The sequence below is a fragment of the Cetorhinus maximus genome, chromosome 12 (genome assembly GCF_964194155.1).
Source record: "Cetorhinus maximus chromosome 12, sCetMax3.hap1.1, whole genome shotgun sequence".
Taxonomy (NCBI): domain Eukaryota; kingdom Metazoa; phylum Chordata; class Chondrichthyes; order Lamniformes; family Cetorhinidae; genus Cetorhinus; species Cetorhinus maximus.
Window position 1 is genome coordinate 80,826,972 of NC_135890.1, and position 13,564 is coordinate 80,840,535.

The window sequence follows — 13,564 nt, forward strand, 5'->3', positions numbered from 1 at the left end:
ACACTTCAGACCATCACTAGCTGGATAAGCAGTAGGATAGTTACAAATGAACTGCATTTGTAAGAGCTGTGCAGCTTTAATTGACTAAACTCCAACCATTCACCATATATGCGCTTGAGGCCTGGCAGTGGCCGTTACTAATATACACCAAGTTTTCCAGGGGCGGGTCAGTAAGCTGTTGTCCTATGTGGAGAGCATGCATTAGGCAGATTGGAGCTTTGGCTTGGAGACTCTTGGTGATTGGCTGCCATGTTTGTTAGAGACTCAGCAGAGCAGAAAAAAAAAGATAGGAAGGTAGCAAAACTAAATTTCAATTCAGTGAGTGCTGACATGTGCCCTCTCACTGTGTTGTCTGGTTTGGATACAATGCACTTCGTATCTAGCAGTATGCCTCCAATGGCACATTTTTCTTTGGTCTCATGGCTGCTGCCATTTAAATGATTGGGGCTGAAGGGATGTAAGCATCATCTCCCGACTTGCTGGTGTAAGAGTTTTTCCCAGTATATACAGATTGTAAGAGCTTTTACATGTATATAAGGAGAAAAGCAAAATATTGTGGATGCTGGAAATCTGAAACAAAAATAAAAATACCTGGAAAAACTCAACAGGTCTGACAGTATCTGTGGAGAGGAAATGTTAACTGTATCCCTCTCCGCAGATGCTGTCAGACCTGCTGAGTTTTTCCAGGTATTTTTGTTTTTGTTACATAAAAAGGAGAGTAGCTAAAGCAAACTTTGGTCCTCTAGAGGCACAGTCAGGAGAAATAATCTTGACAAATGAGGACATGGCAGAGATGTCGAACAAATATCTTGTGTTAGTCTTTACTGTAGAAGACACAAATTACACACCATAAAAAGAGGGAAGTTAGCAAATATAACTTTGCCATTCAAGAAAGAAGGAAGGGGCCAATTAGCCTGATATCAGTCCTTGGGAGAATACTGGAACCCATTACTAAAGAAGTCTTCACAATGCACTTAGAAGATCAGTATGATCAGTTAAAGTCAACTTGGCTTTACAAAAGGGAAATCATGTTTGACAAATTTATTAGAACTTTTTGAGGATGTAATGAGTAGGATAGATAAAGAGGATCCAGTAGATACGATATACTTGCTATTTCCAAAAGGAATACAATGCCAAATAAAAGGTCAAAATGGAGTTGGAGATGATATATTGCCATGGATAAAGGATTGTTTAATGGACAGGAAGCAAAGATTAGGGATAACCAGAGGCACTTTCAAGTTGTCAGGCTTTAACTAGTGGAATGCCTCAAGGATTAGTGGTAAGGCCTCATCTATTTACAATTTATATCAATGACTTAGACAAGGAGACCAAGAGTAATATATCCAAGTTTGCTGATGATACAAGTGACAGGTGGAGTATATGTGGGAAAGTGTGAGTTTATTCATGTTGGTTGTAAGAGTAGAAAAGCAGAATATTTTTAAAAATGCATTCAACTCCTAAATGATGAGGTTCAGAGAGATTTGGGTGTAATCGTACAAGGAACACCAAGTTAGCATGCAGGTACAACAAGCAGTTAGGAAGGTAAATGGCATGTTGGTCTTTATTACAAGGGGATTAGAGTACAAGAATAAGGAAGTCTTGCTCCAATTGTGCAGACCTTTGGTGAGAACGCACATGGAGTAGTGTGTGCAGTTTTGATCTCTATATCTAAGGACGGATATGCTTGTCTTAGAACAGCAATGGTTCACTAGGTTGATTCCTGGAATGAGAGGGTTCTCATATGATAAGAGGCTGAGTAAATTGGGCCTACTCTCTGACGTTCAGAAGAATGAAAGGTGATTTAATTGAAACATACAAGATTCGGAAGGGCCTTGACTGAGTGGACACTGACAGGTTGTTTCCCCTGGCTGGAGAATCTAGAACATGGCGGCACAGTCTCAGGGTAAGGGATCAATCATTTCTGACTGAGATGAGGAGAAATTTCTTCATTCAGAGGATTTCATTTGGAATTCTCTACCCTGGAGGGCTGTGAATGCTCCACTGTTGCATATATTTAAGGCTGAAATAGACAGATTTTTGGTCTGTTAGGGAATCAAGTGAAAAGGAAAGTGGGTGGGAAAATGGAGTTGAGGCAGAAGGTCAACAATGATTGTATTGAATGGTGGAGCACTTCAAGGGACCCTATGGTCTACATCTGCTCCTACTTCTTATGCCTGAAGAGGTAAGAAGGGCTAGAAAGGAAAGGAGGAGCTTTTTGACCAATGGTAACATTTTTATAATATCGATATTTTCTGAGGCAATTTAGGGGATGTTTAAACTAAATAGCCTCCTCTTGGCTTTCTTTCCTCAACTGCAGGAGGTCACTGCATACGAACATACGAATTAGGAGCAGGAGTAGGCCATTCAGCCCCTTGAGCCTGCTCCACCATTTGATAAGATCATGGCTGATCTGACTGTGGTCTCAACTCTACTTTCCTGCCTACCCCGGATAATTTTTGATTCCTTTGCTAGTCAAGAATCTATCTACCTCTGCCTTAAAAATACTCAATGACCCTGCCTCTACCACTCTTTGGGGAAAAGAGTTTGAAAGATTCAGAACCCTCTGTAGTGCTTGTACCCAGTAAAGAGGCACTGACTCAATTCTAATAAAAACAAAAAACTACTGCGGATGCTGGAAATCCAATTCTGTTGAGGAGTATGAATTGAAAATGAGACACTTAAGGATACTTGAGGCTGGATTGACTGAAAAATCTCATTTCTAATGCAGACAGACTATGGGTGTGACATTGAGAAGGGGAGTGTATGTACCTACCATCCAGGAGCTGTACACTGTGTTCGAGCCATACAAGCAAGGTAAGTGGAAAAGCCAGCACCCTGCTTCAGAGGCCTGGCTTTTTGGACCCTGATGATATGTGGTGATGTGAATGTTTTAAGCTGAGTAATTTGAAGTGCTTTATTGGAGTTAGGCTGGGCAGTGGGTCACACGCTGGCTTTAGCCCCAGGTGCAGGATACACATCCAGCTCAGACCAATGGGCTTAAATTGTTCTTGGTCCGCTAGTTGTAAGTGAATTTGGGCAGCCCCAAGGAGGTGTATAACAGTCCAGTGATTGATACTGCTGTTTTTACAATTATCGGGCAAAATCAAGATTACCCCGGCAGTGATAACAAGTTATATTCCCTGAAGGACATTTGTTGAATCACTTGAGTTTTCAAGACAATTTGATAGCTTTCCATGGCCATTTTCTGGGGCTGGCCCACAAATTACCAAACTTATTGAAGTTAGCTTGATGACTTTCCATGGTGGGTTTGAACTTATGAACTCCAGGTTGCTAGCCCAATACTGTGCCACAAAGATTGGCCTGCTTTATCCATAGTAGTCATGATCTCCCACCATTTGCCAAAGTATAAGGCACTGTTAAAGATGTAGTGAAGATGTTTCCACTTGAGGGGAGCACAATCTAGGTGTCATGAATGTAAGTTGGTTACGAATGAATTCCATGGAGTTCTTGTTGCAAAGTGGGTAGTTTCCCTAACTTTGAGCCACAAGCTCTGGGTTTGAGTCACACCCCAGGACTTGATGGCCAAGGAAGGTGCATTCATAACACAGCCAAACATGTTGACTTTTAACCTGCAAATCCTCTCAAAATACACCAATGGCAGGCGGTAAAAGATAGATTCCTGGTCATGATCACATCCATGTGTTGGAGCCTCTACCATCACTATCCATGGCTCCAGACGACAGCACACATGTAAAAGTGCATGTTGCCACAGCAACTTGGACTCAGAGTGAACTGTAATTAATGACTTCAGGAGAAACTCCCTTACCCAGAGAATGATTGGAAATTTGGACTTGTTACAACATGGGAGTAGTTGACGCAAATGGCATGGATGGATTTAAGGGGAAAGCAGAAGAGGGAGAATAATGCAGATAGGGTTGGATGAAGTAAGTTGAAAGGAGGCTTTTGTGGAGCATAAATCTGTTGGGCCGAATGGTCTGTCTGTGCTGTAAATTCGATGTAAAAATCTTGTTGTTGAGAGCCAGCCATTATCATTTCACAGAAGAAGCACTAGGTGGAGCACCTTCCCTGTACAGGATGCACAGTTCACAGACCAAAGGACAAGAACACTGCATATGGGAGGAAAGTTGCCGGGGCCAGTGCAGCTACACAGCAGGAAGGTGCTGTGAGAATCAAGGCCAAAGGCATGTCTCAGGTTAAACATGGTTTTGGGGCAGGAGCATATCTGAACCAAGGTGTGAGAGGAGTCAGATTGGAAGAGAGAAAGACTTGGAACAGCGGAGAGGAAGAGGAGAGGGGTGGAAGGGGAGACAGAATAGGGTGAGTGTGAGAAGAGAGGAGGTGGAAAAGGGTAAAGGACGGCATAGGAAAAAAAGTACTGAAGACACCAATAGAAGAGGCAGAATGAGACCAATAATGGAACCAAGGAGGGGAAGTGGGGAATGGAGAGAGTGCATGGATGAAGGAAGGATAATGCAAGGAGAAATATGTTGTAGAGAGGAAGAAGGCCAAGGGAAAGTTGACCTCAGTGTTGGAAAGGGGCCAGGAAGATAATTTTGCTTTAGTGAAATCCATGGAGTGAAAATCAGGCGGGTTCCACACAAGCAGGAGATCAGCTTGGCCCGGTTACTAGCCAGGTGATGACATTGCAAATTACCCTGGATATCACTTATTGGGTGAGACATTAAATTGAGGCCCTGCCTGTCCCCTCAGGTGGATGGACAAGATCCCATAGCACTATTTGACGAATATTTATCTTTCAATATATATCTTTCAACCAACATCACAATCAGATTAATTAGCCATTTTCACATTGCTGCTTGTGGGAGATTGCGCTGCACAAATTGGCTGGTCTGTTTCCTACATTACAAAACAGAAGACACTTAAAGAAGTACTTCATTGGCTGTATTGCACTTTGAGGCGTCTTGAAGTTATTGAAGGACTTTATAAAAATACAACTTTATTTCTTCTAGATTACTCTGGCCACTGATATTTCTAATGGTCCTCTGGGACGGTGGGCATCTGCAGTATTTCCAATCATTGCTGAACAGGTTTCCAAACAGCACAATTCAAATTCTGGCCATAAAGTCATAATTTTATAACTGTTGATAACAACTGAACATATTTTCTTTTGTTTTATTTGTACTTGTGGTTTTCAACCTATATATTTAGGAATTCCACTAGAATGGTTTGAGTGAGTACACTTGCATTCTCTCTCTTTCTGCCTTTGTTTATCTCTCCATCCCAGTTTTGCACTGGGTCTCTCTCGCGTTCTGTTTGCCTCTCCCTATGGAAAGGTGCTCCACCTGGTGGTTTAGCTGTGAATGGCACAACCTCACAGATTATTCTTTGTATTATACCTTCTATACCTGCATCACTCTGCCATTCCTTCTGTGGAATCAGATGGGTTGGGTGGGTAGGGGGAACATTGGAGAGGAAAGGATTTGATTGGCCAGCATTTATGTTAATAACTGTTGCAGATCCCAAATGCTGGATTTTACTGAAAGCTGGGAGCAGTGTAGATGGGCAGGGTCAATTTATAAGATGCGACAGCATAAGGGAGAGTGTAGAAAAGATTCACAAGAATGGTTCCAGGGATGAGAAACTTCAGTTATGTAGACAGATTGGAGAAGTTGGGACTGTTTCTCTTGGAGAAGAGAAGGTTGAAAGGTATTCAAAATCGTGAGGGGTCTGGACAGAGTAGATCAGGAGAAACTTCCACCCATTGGTGGAGTGATCAAGAAAGAGGACACAGATTTAAGGTAATTGGCAAAAGAAGCAATGGGGACACGAGGAGAAACTTGTTCACGCAACGAGTGAATAAGATCTGGAATGCAGCGCCTGAGCGTGTAGCGGTATTCAAGAGAGAATTGGACTACTATCTGAAAAAGAAGAATGTGCAGGGCTACGGGGAGAGGGCAGGGAGTGGCAGTAGGTGAATTATTCCTTCAGAGCCAGTCCAGATGCAGTGGGCCGAATGGCCACCTCCTGTCCTGCAATAATTTGGTGATTCTGTGATATTCGGGTTAGGAATGCTAACTAGAATAGTTATTGATGCAATCCCGAGTCTTACAAGAGTTGCCATTGTTTATCACTGGATTGAGAAGTTAGATTTTTTTAGGACTATCCCTCTCTTTTGTTTAAGTATACCGATAATTTGTTAGTTGATTGTTTTATTGATTTATATTCTAAGATTTTCCCAGGATTGATTATCATGGCCGGGATTTTCCGGTCCGCCAGCAGCTGTCAAATGACTTTTGGCCCCTCTCCAAATTTTCCCATCCTGGCCGTGATGATACCTGCCGCTGGCAGGGCCGAAAAATCCTGCCCCATGTCTTTGTCTTAGCTTTACTGCATAGTTCACCTACTCTGCTAATGTTTATTAAAGAATTCTCTGCTTGACGTCAATGGGACCTTGAACAGTACCCCCGACAGGAGATAGCACCACTCAGCAACTTGCTGGAATATTATGAGCTTGTGTATTTGAACTCACACCATGTCCTGTTCACCCATCGCCTCTGTGTTCACTGACCTGCACTGGCTCTTGGTTCAGTAACGCAATGATTCAAAATTCTCTTCCTTGTGTTCAAATCCCTCCACGGCCTTGCCTCTCTCTTTCTCTGTGACCTCGTCCAGGCCCACAAACCTCCAAGATATCTGCTTTCCTCCAATTCTGGCCCCTTGACCACCCCCATCTGCTTCGACCCAACATTGACGGCTGTGCCTTCAGCTGCCAAGGCCCTAAAACTGTGGGGTTCCCATCCTAATCTCTGCCTGTAATACATCTTTTCCCTTTGCAAGTTTCCTTGTGTTAGCTGTGGCTTGGCTTGGAAGACTTTTGCCTCTGGATTGCAAGATTCCACGTTCAAATTTCATTCCAGATAAACTGAGTCTTGGATCGATGCAAAAGGTCCTGTGGCACTATTTTGGAGAAGAGCAGGGGAGTTATCCCCAGTGTCCTGGCGAACACTTATCCCTCAATTAGCATCACAGAACAAATTATCTGGTCATTATTGCTGTTTGAGAGTTTGATGTGAATATTGGCTTCTGTGTTCCCTATATTACAACAGTCACTACATTTTAAAGATACTTCATTGGCAATAAATCATTTTCAGATGAATGTTGGCCATGAAAATCCTACTTTTTTGACCAAATTTTTTGTCATCTGTCCAATATTTCTTTGTGGCTCGGTGTCAGATTTTATATGTGTGCGCTCCTATGAAGCAACTTGAGATGTTTTATCACTTTAAAAACACTGTATAACACAAGTTGTTCTTATTTGTTACTGACAGCTTTTTCTGACAGTAACATTCTCCCACTGACCGGTTATTCTTGCTTCACCAGCCCCAAGTATGGAGCGGGACAGCAGTGCTGCTATGATGCCAAAGGCAGACAGATCCTGACTGGAGACTCCATAGGAGGCAGCACCCCTGACCGAGGGCACGACTGGGGCTCCCCGCCATACATGGCACCCCCACGAGTTCCTGGCTTCTCTCATGGCCTCTATGATGTGATTAGCTTCTATTACTGCTGCCTGTGGTCTGATAACTGCCAGTACTACTTCCAGAAACGGCCCTCAAGCGGCTGCACAACCTACAGACCTCCGAAAGTTGGTAAGTGAGCCCCACAATGGGGATTTTTTTAGTGCAATGATGCGCGAAGGAACAGTTAGATGATAATGGACAGTCTAACTACCCTTGAGAGCTGCCAAACATGATGAAAGTTAGGATTTGTTTGTCAGGCCTGTTCTCAATTCAGTTGAACAAGTCAAAACATTGTGCAACACTAAACATAACATTTAATGGCAATGGACTGCAGATTATTCTGCTTTTAACTTTCAGTTCCAAAGTTAGGATTTTTAAAGAAGTATTCTTGTAGCTTTTGGAGAGGATATGTAGACATTCTGCCTCTGGAAGCTGTCAACGGGCCACCCTATGAGTGCCGCTGAGCAGTAACGGAAAACAACGTGTATTATATAGAAACAATATTGGCAGCCAGAGAGAGCTCGAACCACAAAGTTACTTCAGCTGTTGGTCACCCTGAGAGGCAGCTCTGTCTTCTGACTGTTTGCAGCAACAAGGAGATGACAGTATAAGTCTGGAGTTGAAATCTGACTCTAGGATGTAACAGCACAAGACAGCCTGGAAGCCAGTTTACACCACTTGGGCTAAACACTGCACCAGGAATAATGTCAAACTAAGTTGAAAAATTCTGTCAGACCTTTTATAGTGTCTTGAAGACCTGGGCATTTTACCAACCAGTTTGCGCACAACTGACTTTAAGCGACAGTGTAAAACAGCCAATAACAGGTCAGCCACCTGTTGTACCTCAATTTTACACCATTGCCCAAGATCAAACTTACGTCCAGGGACAGCATACTCAAGGTGTGGTCTGAGCAGAGCACTTAAAGTTCAATATTCTGTTGCCTTTGCTAAACATGAAACACAAAAGACACTTGGGGGTTCCAATCTACTCCAGCCAATGGAGGTTGATGGTGTCAGAGGTGTCTGCCAAGAATGGAAGGAGCTAGAACGTAGGAAACATCTATTGCTCCACCATCGGTGGCCATGCGTTCAGTTGCTTAGGCTCCAATTTCTGGAATTCCCTCCCTAAACCCCTCCACTCCTCTCTCCTCTTTGAAGACGCTTCTTAAAATCTAAAAGCAAGTTGAAAAACACCCTTGACTCTGAAATTGTAAACCATGGGGTGAATCTTGTGGTCCCTGCTGGTGTATTTGAAGGGAAAGGGCCACAGGTCACCAACCTGCTGCCTTCCTGTCCACCCCTGACCTGTCTCCTATCTTGCATTGGGTGGGTAAGGTGCCAGGCAGCCCACCCAACTTTGGGCCTATCGAGGTATATTGGGCCTCATTCCTCCTCTGCTGCTACATTACATGTGGCAGGGGCAGACGGAGGCAAGGCGTGTAGCTCAATAGCTTTCACTGCGTGGGCTGCTGTCAGGCAGGAAGAGAGGTACTTCCTTTGGCAGGGGTGGGGTGTCACCGGTACCTATTCAAGGCAATACCACCTCCCCCTGAAAAATTGTACCCCCCTCCTCCCACCCAGCCTCTTAAACATGACCCTCCCCTCCCCCACTTGTTGGGGTCTGCCAGGCAGGCCTGTCCAAAATCCCCAGACTTACCTGATGTCCAAGATCCATGACACTTCTTTTAGGGAACTGCTTGTAGTCCCAGCAGTGGCTACTACTCAATCCTGGCACTGCTGGGGCTACAGAGCTCCCCCCCCACCCAGCAGGTGGGGCAGAAGTCCCATTCTGAATCAATTAAGACTGTTTCCAGTGTAATATTGCTGCAGCAAAACTGGTTTTCGGCTGGGCGGGCTGACCATGGACTCTTACGGTCAGGGGTGCAGGGAAAAAGCTCCCCTGTAAAATCCCTCCCTATGAATCTAAAAGGTCATTCTGAGTTCTTGTGATTTTAAAAAAGAAAAAGGGCAGAAATTTTAGGTCAGCACGCAGGCGCGCAACTGACCCGATCGGGCGCGCAACTGACCCGATCAGACGCGAAATCGCACGAGATGACGTCGGGCAAGCGTCCCAACAGCATCCCACGCTCGTGCGATATTTCAGTCGGCGGGCACGCGCAGAAGTCGGAAGCGCGTCCGCTGACAATTAAGAGGCCAATTAGTCTAATTAAAGTTGCAATTGCCTCCGATTTTTCGTGGTCCGTTCAACCTTACGGTTGGCGGACGGGCAAATCGGCCAGGTAGACTTTGCATTTTTCATGGAACCTCATCCAAGGGCGGGATGAGGCTTCCGTTATTAAATTTAAAAAAAACTATGGGCAGCATTTTTATGTTGTACATATTCAGGTGACTGATTGTGATGCTTGGACATTTTTTTCCAGATTTTGAAATCTTTTAATTGTTTTCAAGTCTTCAGCTGCCTGAGGCCGCTGTCTGCCTTCAGGGAGCTTTCACTCAGCGCTCGCCCGCGCCCATGCTTATGTCAGCGTCCCAGCCCCACCCCCACCCCCACCCCCACCGTGGCAATGTTGAGCATTTCCACACGCGCTTCCCATTGGCTGGCCGTTAATTGGCCAGCCGACGTGAAATCACGGTCGGGGGCCGATCGTGGTTGGCGGTCCATTCCCCGGCCACTCCCAAGCCCGCCAACCAACCTAAAAATCCTGCCCATACAAACAGTTTCAAAAGTTAACAACAGATGTTGAATTACTTCAACTCTCTTCCAGGCACAGCATTTGGAGACCCACATCTCTTTACATTCGATGGCGCTAACATCACCTTCAATGGGAAGGGGGAGTACACACTGGTAAAAGGAGGAGGAAATGGCATGAATGGAAAATTACAAATCCAAGGACGGACAGCAATAATGAAGAATATACATGGTAAGATCCCACCGGCAGCAAATATTCACTATGATGCAGCTTCTCTGTGCTCCTGTCATGGCTTATGCTGCTATTTCCATCTCTCGACATGTCACTGAGAGGACCACAGGCCAGTCTGTGTAAAATCATTGATGTAAAAGAACTGGGTTGTTGTATAGTGAAGGATGGTGCGTATGATGTAAAATGGGCCACATCTCTCAGCCATGCCCTGATATTTTTGTGCCATTTCTTTCTTCCATGTCAGCTCCTAATTTGGTACAGTAAAGATGCAACATCTAATGGGTTAAAAACTAGTTATTTTCACTGCTTCAGGAGTTCTTAAGGAATTCTAGCGATAGACCGCACAACAAGCTAACTTTGAACTTCCAGCTTGGTTACATGATAGGATGCGCAGTGTGTAAAAGCTCTTGGTAGAAGAAGGGGAAAAAAATGACTGAACTATTTCAGCGTCTGTACTTTAACTGGCATTGACATGAGGAAATCATTTCGTTTGCTGCAAGCTGCATGCATGATCTGGACGGGTGGTGAGAAAAGATTCAATAATAACTTAAAAAGGGAATTGGATAAATATTTAATGGTGGAAAATTTGCTGGGAATGTAGCCAGTTGGCTCGGTCTTTAATATTTTGATGATCCCAAATAGAGATCTCAATTCCTTGTGATGGACAATCACAAGTAACTAGCAGTGAGCACGTATCAACTTTTCTCTTTGAAATGAATTAGCTCGTTTGGGCTGCTTTGAGGTGGGAACTATGAGGAATGATTGAACAGACTGGGGGCCGGATTTTCATGGTGTCCACTGGGACCAAACGAGGCAGGGCCGAAAAAATAGCTACTGAGAGCGGGGCAGCCGGAGGTCCCGTGTCAGTTCTCACCCACAGCCATTTTCATAAGGCCGGGGTGGCAGCGGGCCCCAGAACTCGCCCACTTCCATGAAGGATGAAACCAACAGTGTTGTGGGCTCATTGAGAGGGTAAGGTCAGGGTAAGATTTTTTATAATTTTCCTGGAAGTGGCCAGACATCCCAACATCTTCAGGGAGGCAATGAACCATGGTTGGAGGTGGGAGGAGTTTAAAAGCTAAATAAAATGGTTTTGCCTCCTTTTACAGTTCATCATTAAATACCGTGGCATTAGCTATTCATCAAGGTGAGCTATGATGGCACTGTGATTGGAAGATATAACTATCCATTAAACAATGTGTTTGCCAGATTGTTCTTTCTGCCAGCTGGCAATCTGCCAAGTAAAAGATCAACATTTTAAATATGGAAAAAATCTTCAGATGAGTTTTTAAAAAAAAAGTTAGTCTAATGGATAAAAAGGTAGAGTACATTTCACACTATTGAAAGGGCAGTCTAGTCAGATAATGAAGTGTAAATGTTTCATCTTTTCCTGTTGCTTTTATATATTCGGTGTAGACACCTGTTGAGATAGCAATTCTGAAGTCTATTTGTTTACTCGGAGTTTTATGGGGTCTTGGCTGCAATCCAACTAGCTAATTCTTTTACAAGAGCTTCACATTATTTATAAAATTCCTTTGAAGATTGTGTTTGTTTACTCGGAGTTTTATGGGCTATTCAACATCTTCCAACTGTTAAAATAGGGCTTGTAAGTTCTATTCATAAAGTGGATTATGGGTGATGGGGACTCAGGGAGATGAGGGGCATGGGAGGATGAGGGTGTGCATGGATGTAAGGTTCAGGGATCAGGGTTTGTGGGGATTAGGTATTGAGGGGATTGGGTGAGGGAGGGGTTTAAAGTGATTAGAAGGTTCATCTGTATAGAGGTGAGTCACTGGTTGCCTCAGAAGCACAGGGCCGAGACCTTTTGGGAATGGAAATAGGCATTTTAAGCTGTTCAAGGTAACAGGGCCTTGGATCCTTGGAAGATTCCACCTGCCGGCAGTCCGAAACAGAGATGGGATCATGATGGCGGGATTAGCCCTGCCTCCTGATTCCTGTCCCTGGCATAATAATCTGGCCCTGGGGCTTTTTTCTCTAGCAAAGAGAAGGCAGACAGGCAACTTGATAGAGCACTTTAAAATTGTGAAGGAAGATTGTTTGGGTAGACATGGAGATGATGGGTTTGAAATTGGGCTCATAGCACCCGTTTTTTTGGAGGTTACAAGGCCCCTTAGGGTTCCAAAAGTGCATCCATGGTGCATGCACACATTTCTGCCCTTTATACTGGACCCCTTATTGACAGGGGTTAGTATCCATACATTTAATTCTTCCTGGAAGTATGCAGTGTCATGTTATTATAATGATATAATAACCTGGGCTTATTTACTGTGCAAGATACAAGGCACCAATCATTCAAAAGGGACTGGATAACTATGTTGTGGGTTCATTTATTAAGACCAGGCACATGAGAACAGTTATACATAGGTATAAAGCTTGAAGGCAACAGAGCTGTGTGTGTGTACTCTGCTCAAAGCAAAAGTAAAACTAAGGCTGGATCACACAACACATTTCCCTTCTAGTGATGTCATGCTGATATCCCTTAGAGGCATATTACAAGACGCAGAGCAGGCAGATCATAACGTTATTGTGCAATGCTGATTTTGGAGCTCCACTCTCCAGGCCACAATCTCTAACAACAACAACTTGTATTTATATAGCATTTTTAATGTAATAAACCATCCCAAGGCATTTCACAGGAGCATTATAAAACAAAATATGACACCAAGCCACATAGGGAAGATATTAGGGCAGGTGGCTAAAAGCCTGGCCAAAGAGGCAAGTAGGTTTTAAGGAACATTTTAAAGGAGGAAAGTGAGGTAGAGAGGCAGAGAGATTTAGAGAGGGAATTCCAGAGCTTTGGGGCCAAGGCAACCAGTGGCGGAGCGATTAAAATTGGGATGGCCAAGAGGCCAGAATTAGAGGACTGCCAATTATCAGAGTGTTGTGGGGCTAGAGGAGTTTTCAGGGATGGGGAAGAGCAAGGCCATGGATGAATTTGAAAAGGAGGATTGGGAATTTCAAAATCAAGACATTTCTTAATTATGAGTCAATGGCTGCTCCTGTAATTCTGTGCATTTTCGATGCTTTTCCATACTTGTTAAAAGTTTCAGTAGGTCTACAGGAAGTGGTCTGGTTGGTGCTGAAGTGTTTTTTGGTGACTTAAAGGCTCGTGCACAAACCAGCTGCTTCCAGACACAGGTGTCCCACTAGGATTTCCTCTTGGCATTGAGAGCAGGACAAACTGCCAGAAGGAGGAGG

The 13,564-nt window shown here is 44.1% G+C and overlaps 2 protein-coding genes across 4 annotated transcripts in view; both read left to right on the forward strand.

Moving 5' to 3' along the window:
* The window catches only part of LOC144687635 (synergin gamma-like), a 450,053-nt gene that overhangs the window by 428,718 nt on the left and 7,771 nt on the right, over positions 1 to 13,564 (forward strand). The window lies entirely within an intron of this gene.
* susd2 (sushi domain containing 2) overlaps positions 1 to 13,564 on the forward strand; it is a 125,824-nt gene that overhangs the window by 52,014 nt on the left and 60,246 nt on the right. For all 3 annotated transcript variants that reach the window (XM_078554004.1, XM_078554005.1, XM_078554006.1), the window contains exons 7-9: positions 2,729 to 2,814; positions 7,324 to 7,592; positions 10,190 to 10,345. In XM_078554004.1, the coding sequence (XP_078410130.1) occupies positions 2,729 to 2,814; positions 7,324 to 7,592; positions 10,190 to 10,345 (511 nt within the window). The remainder of the gene's footprint in view (positions 1 to 2,728; positions 2,815 to 7,323; positions 7,593 to 10,189; positions 10,346 to 13,564) is intronic.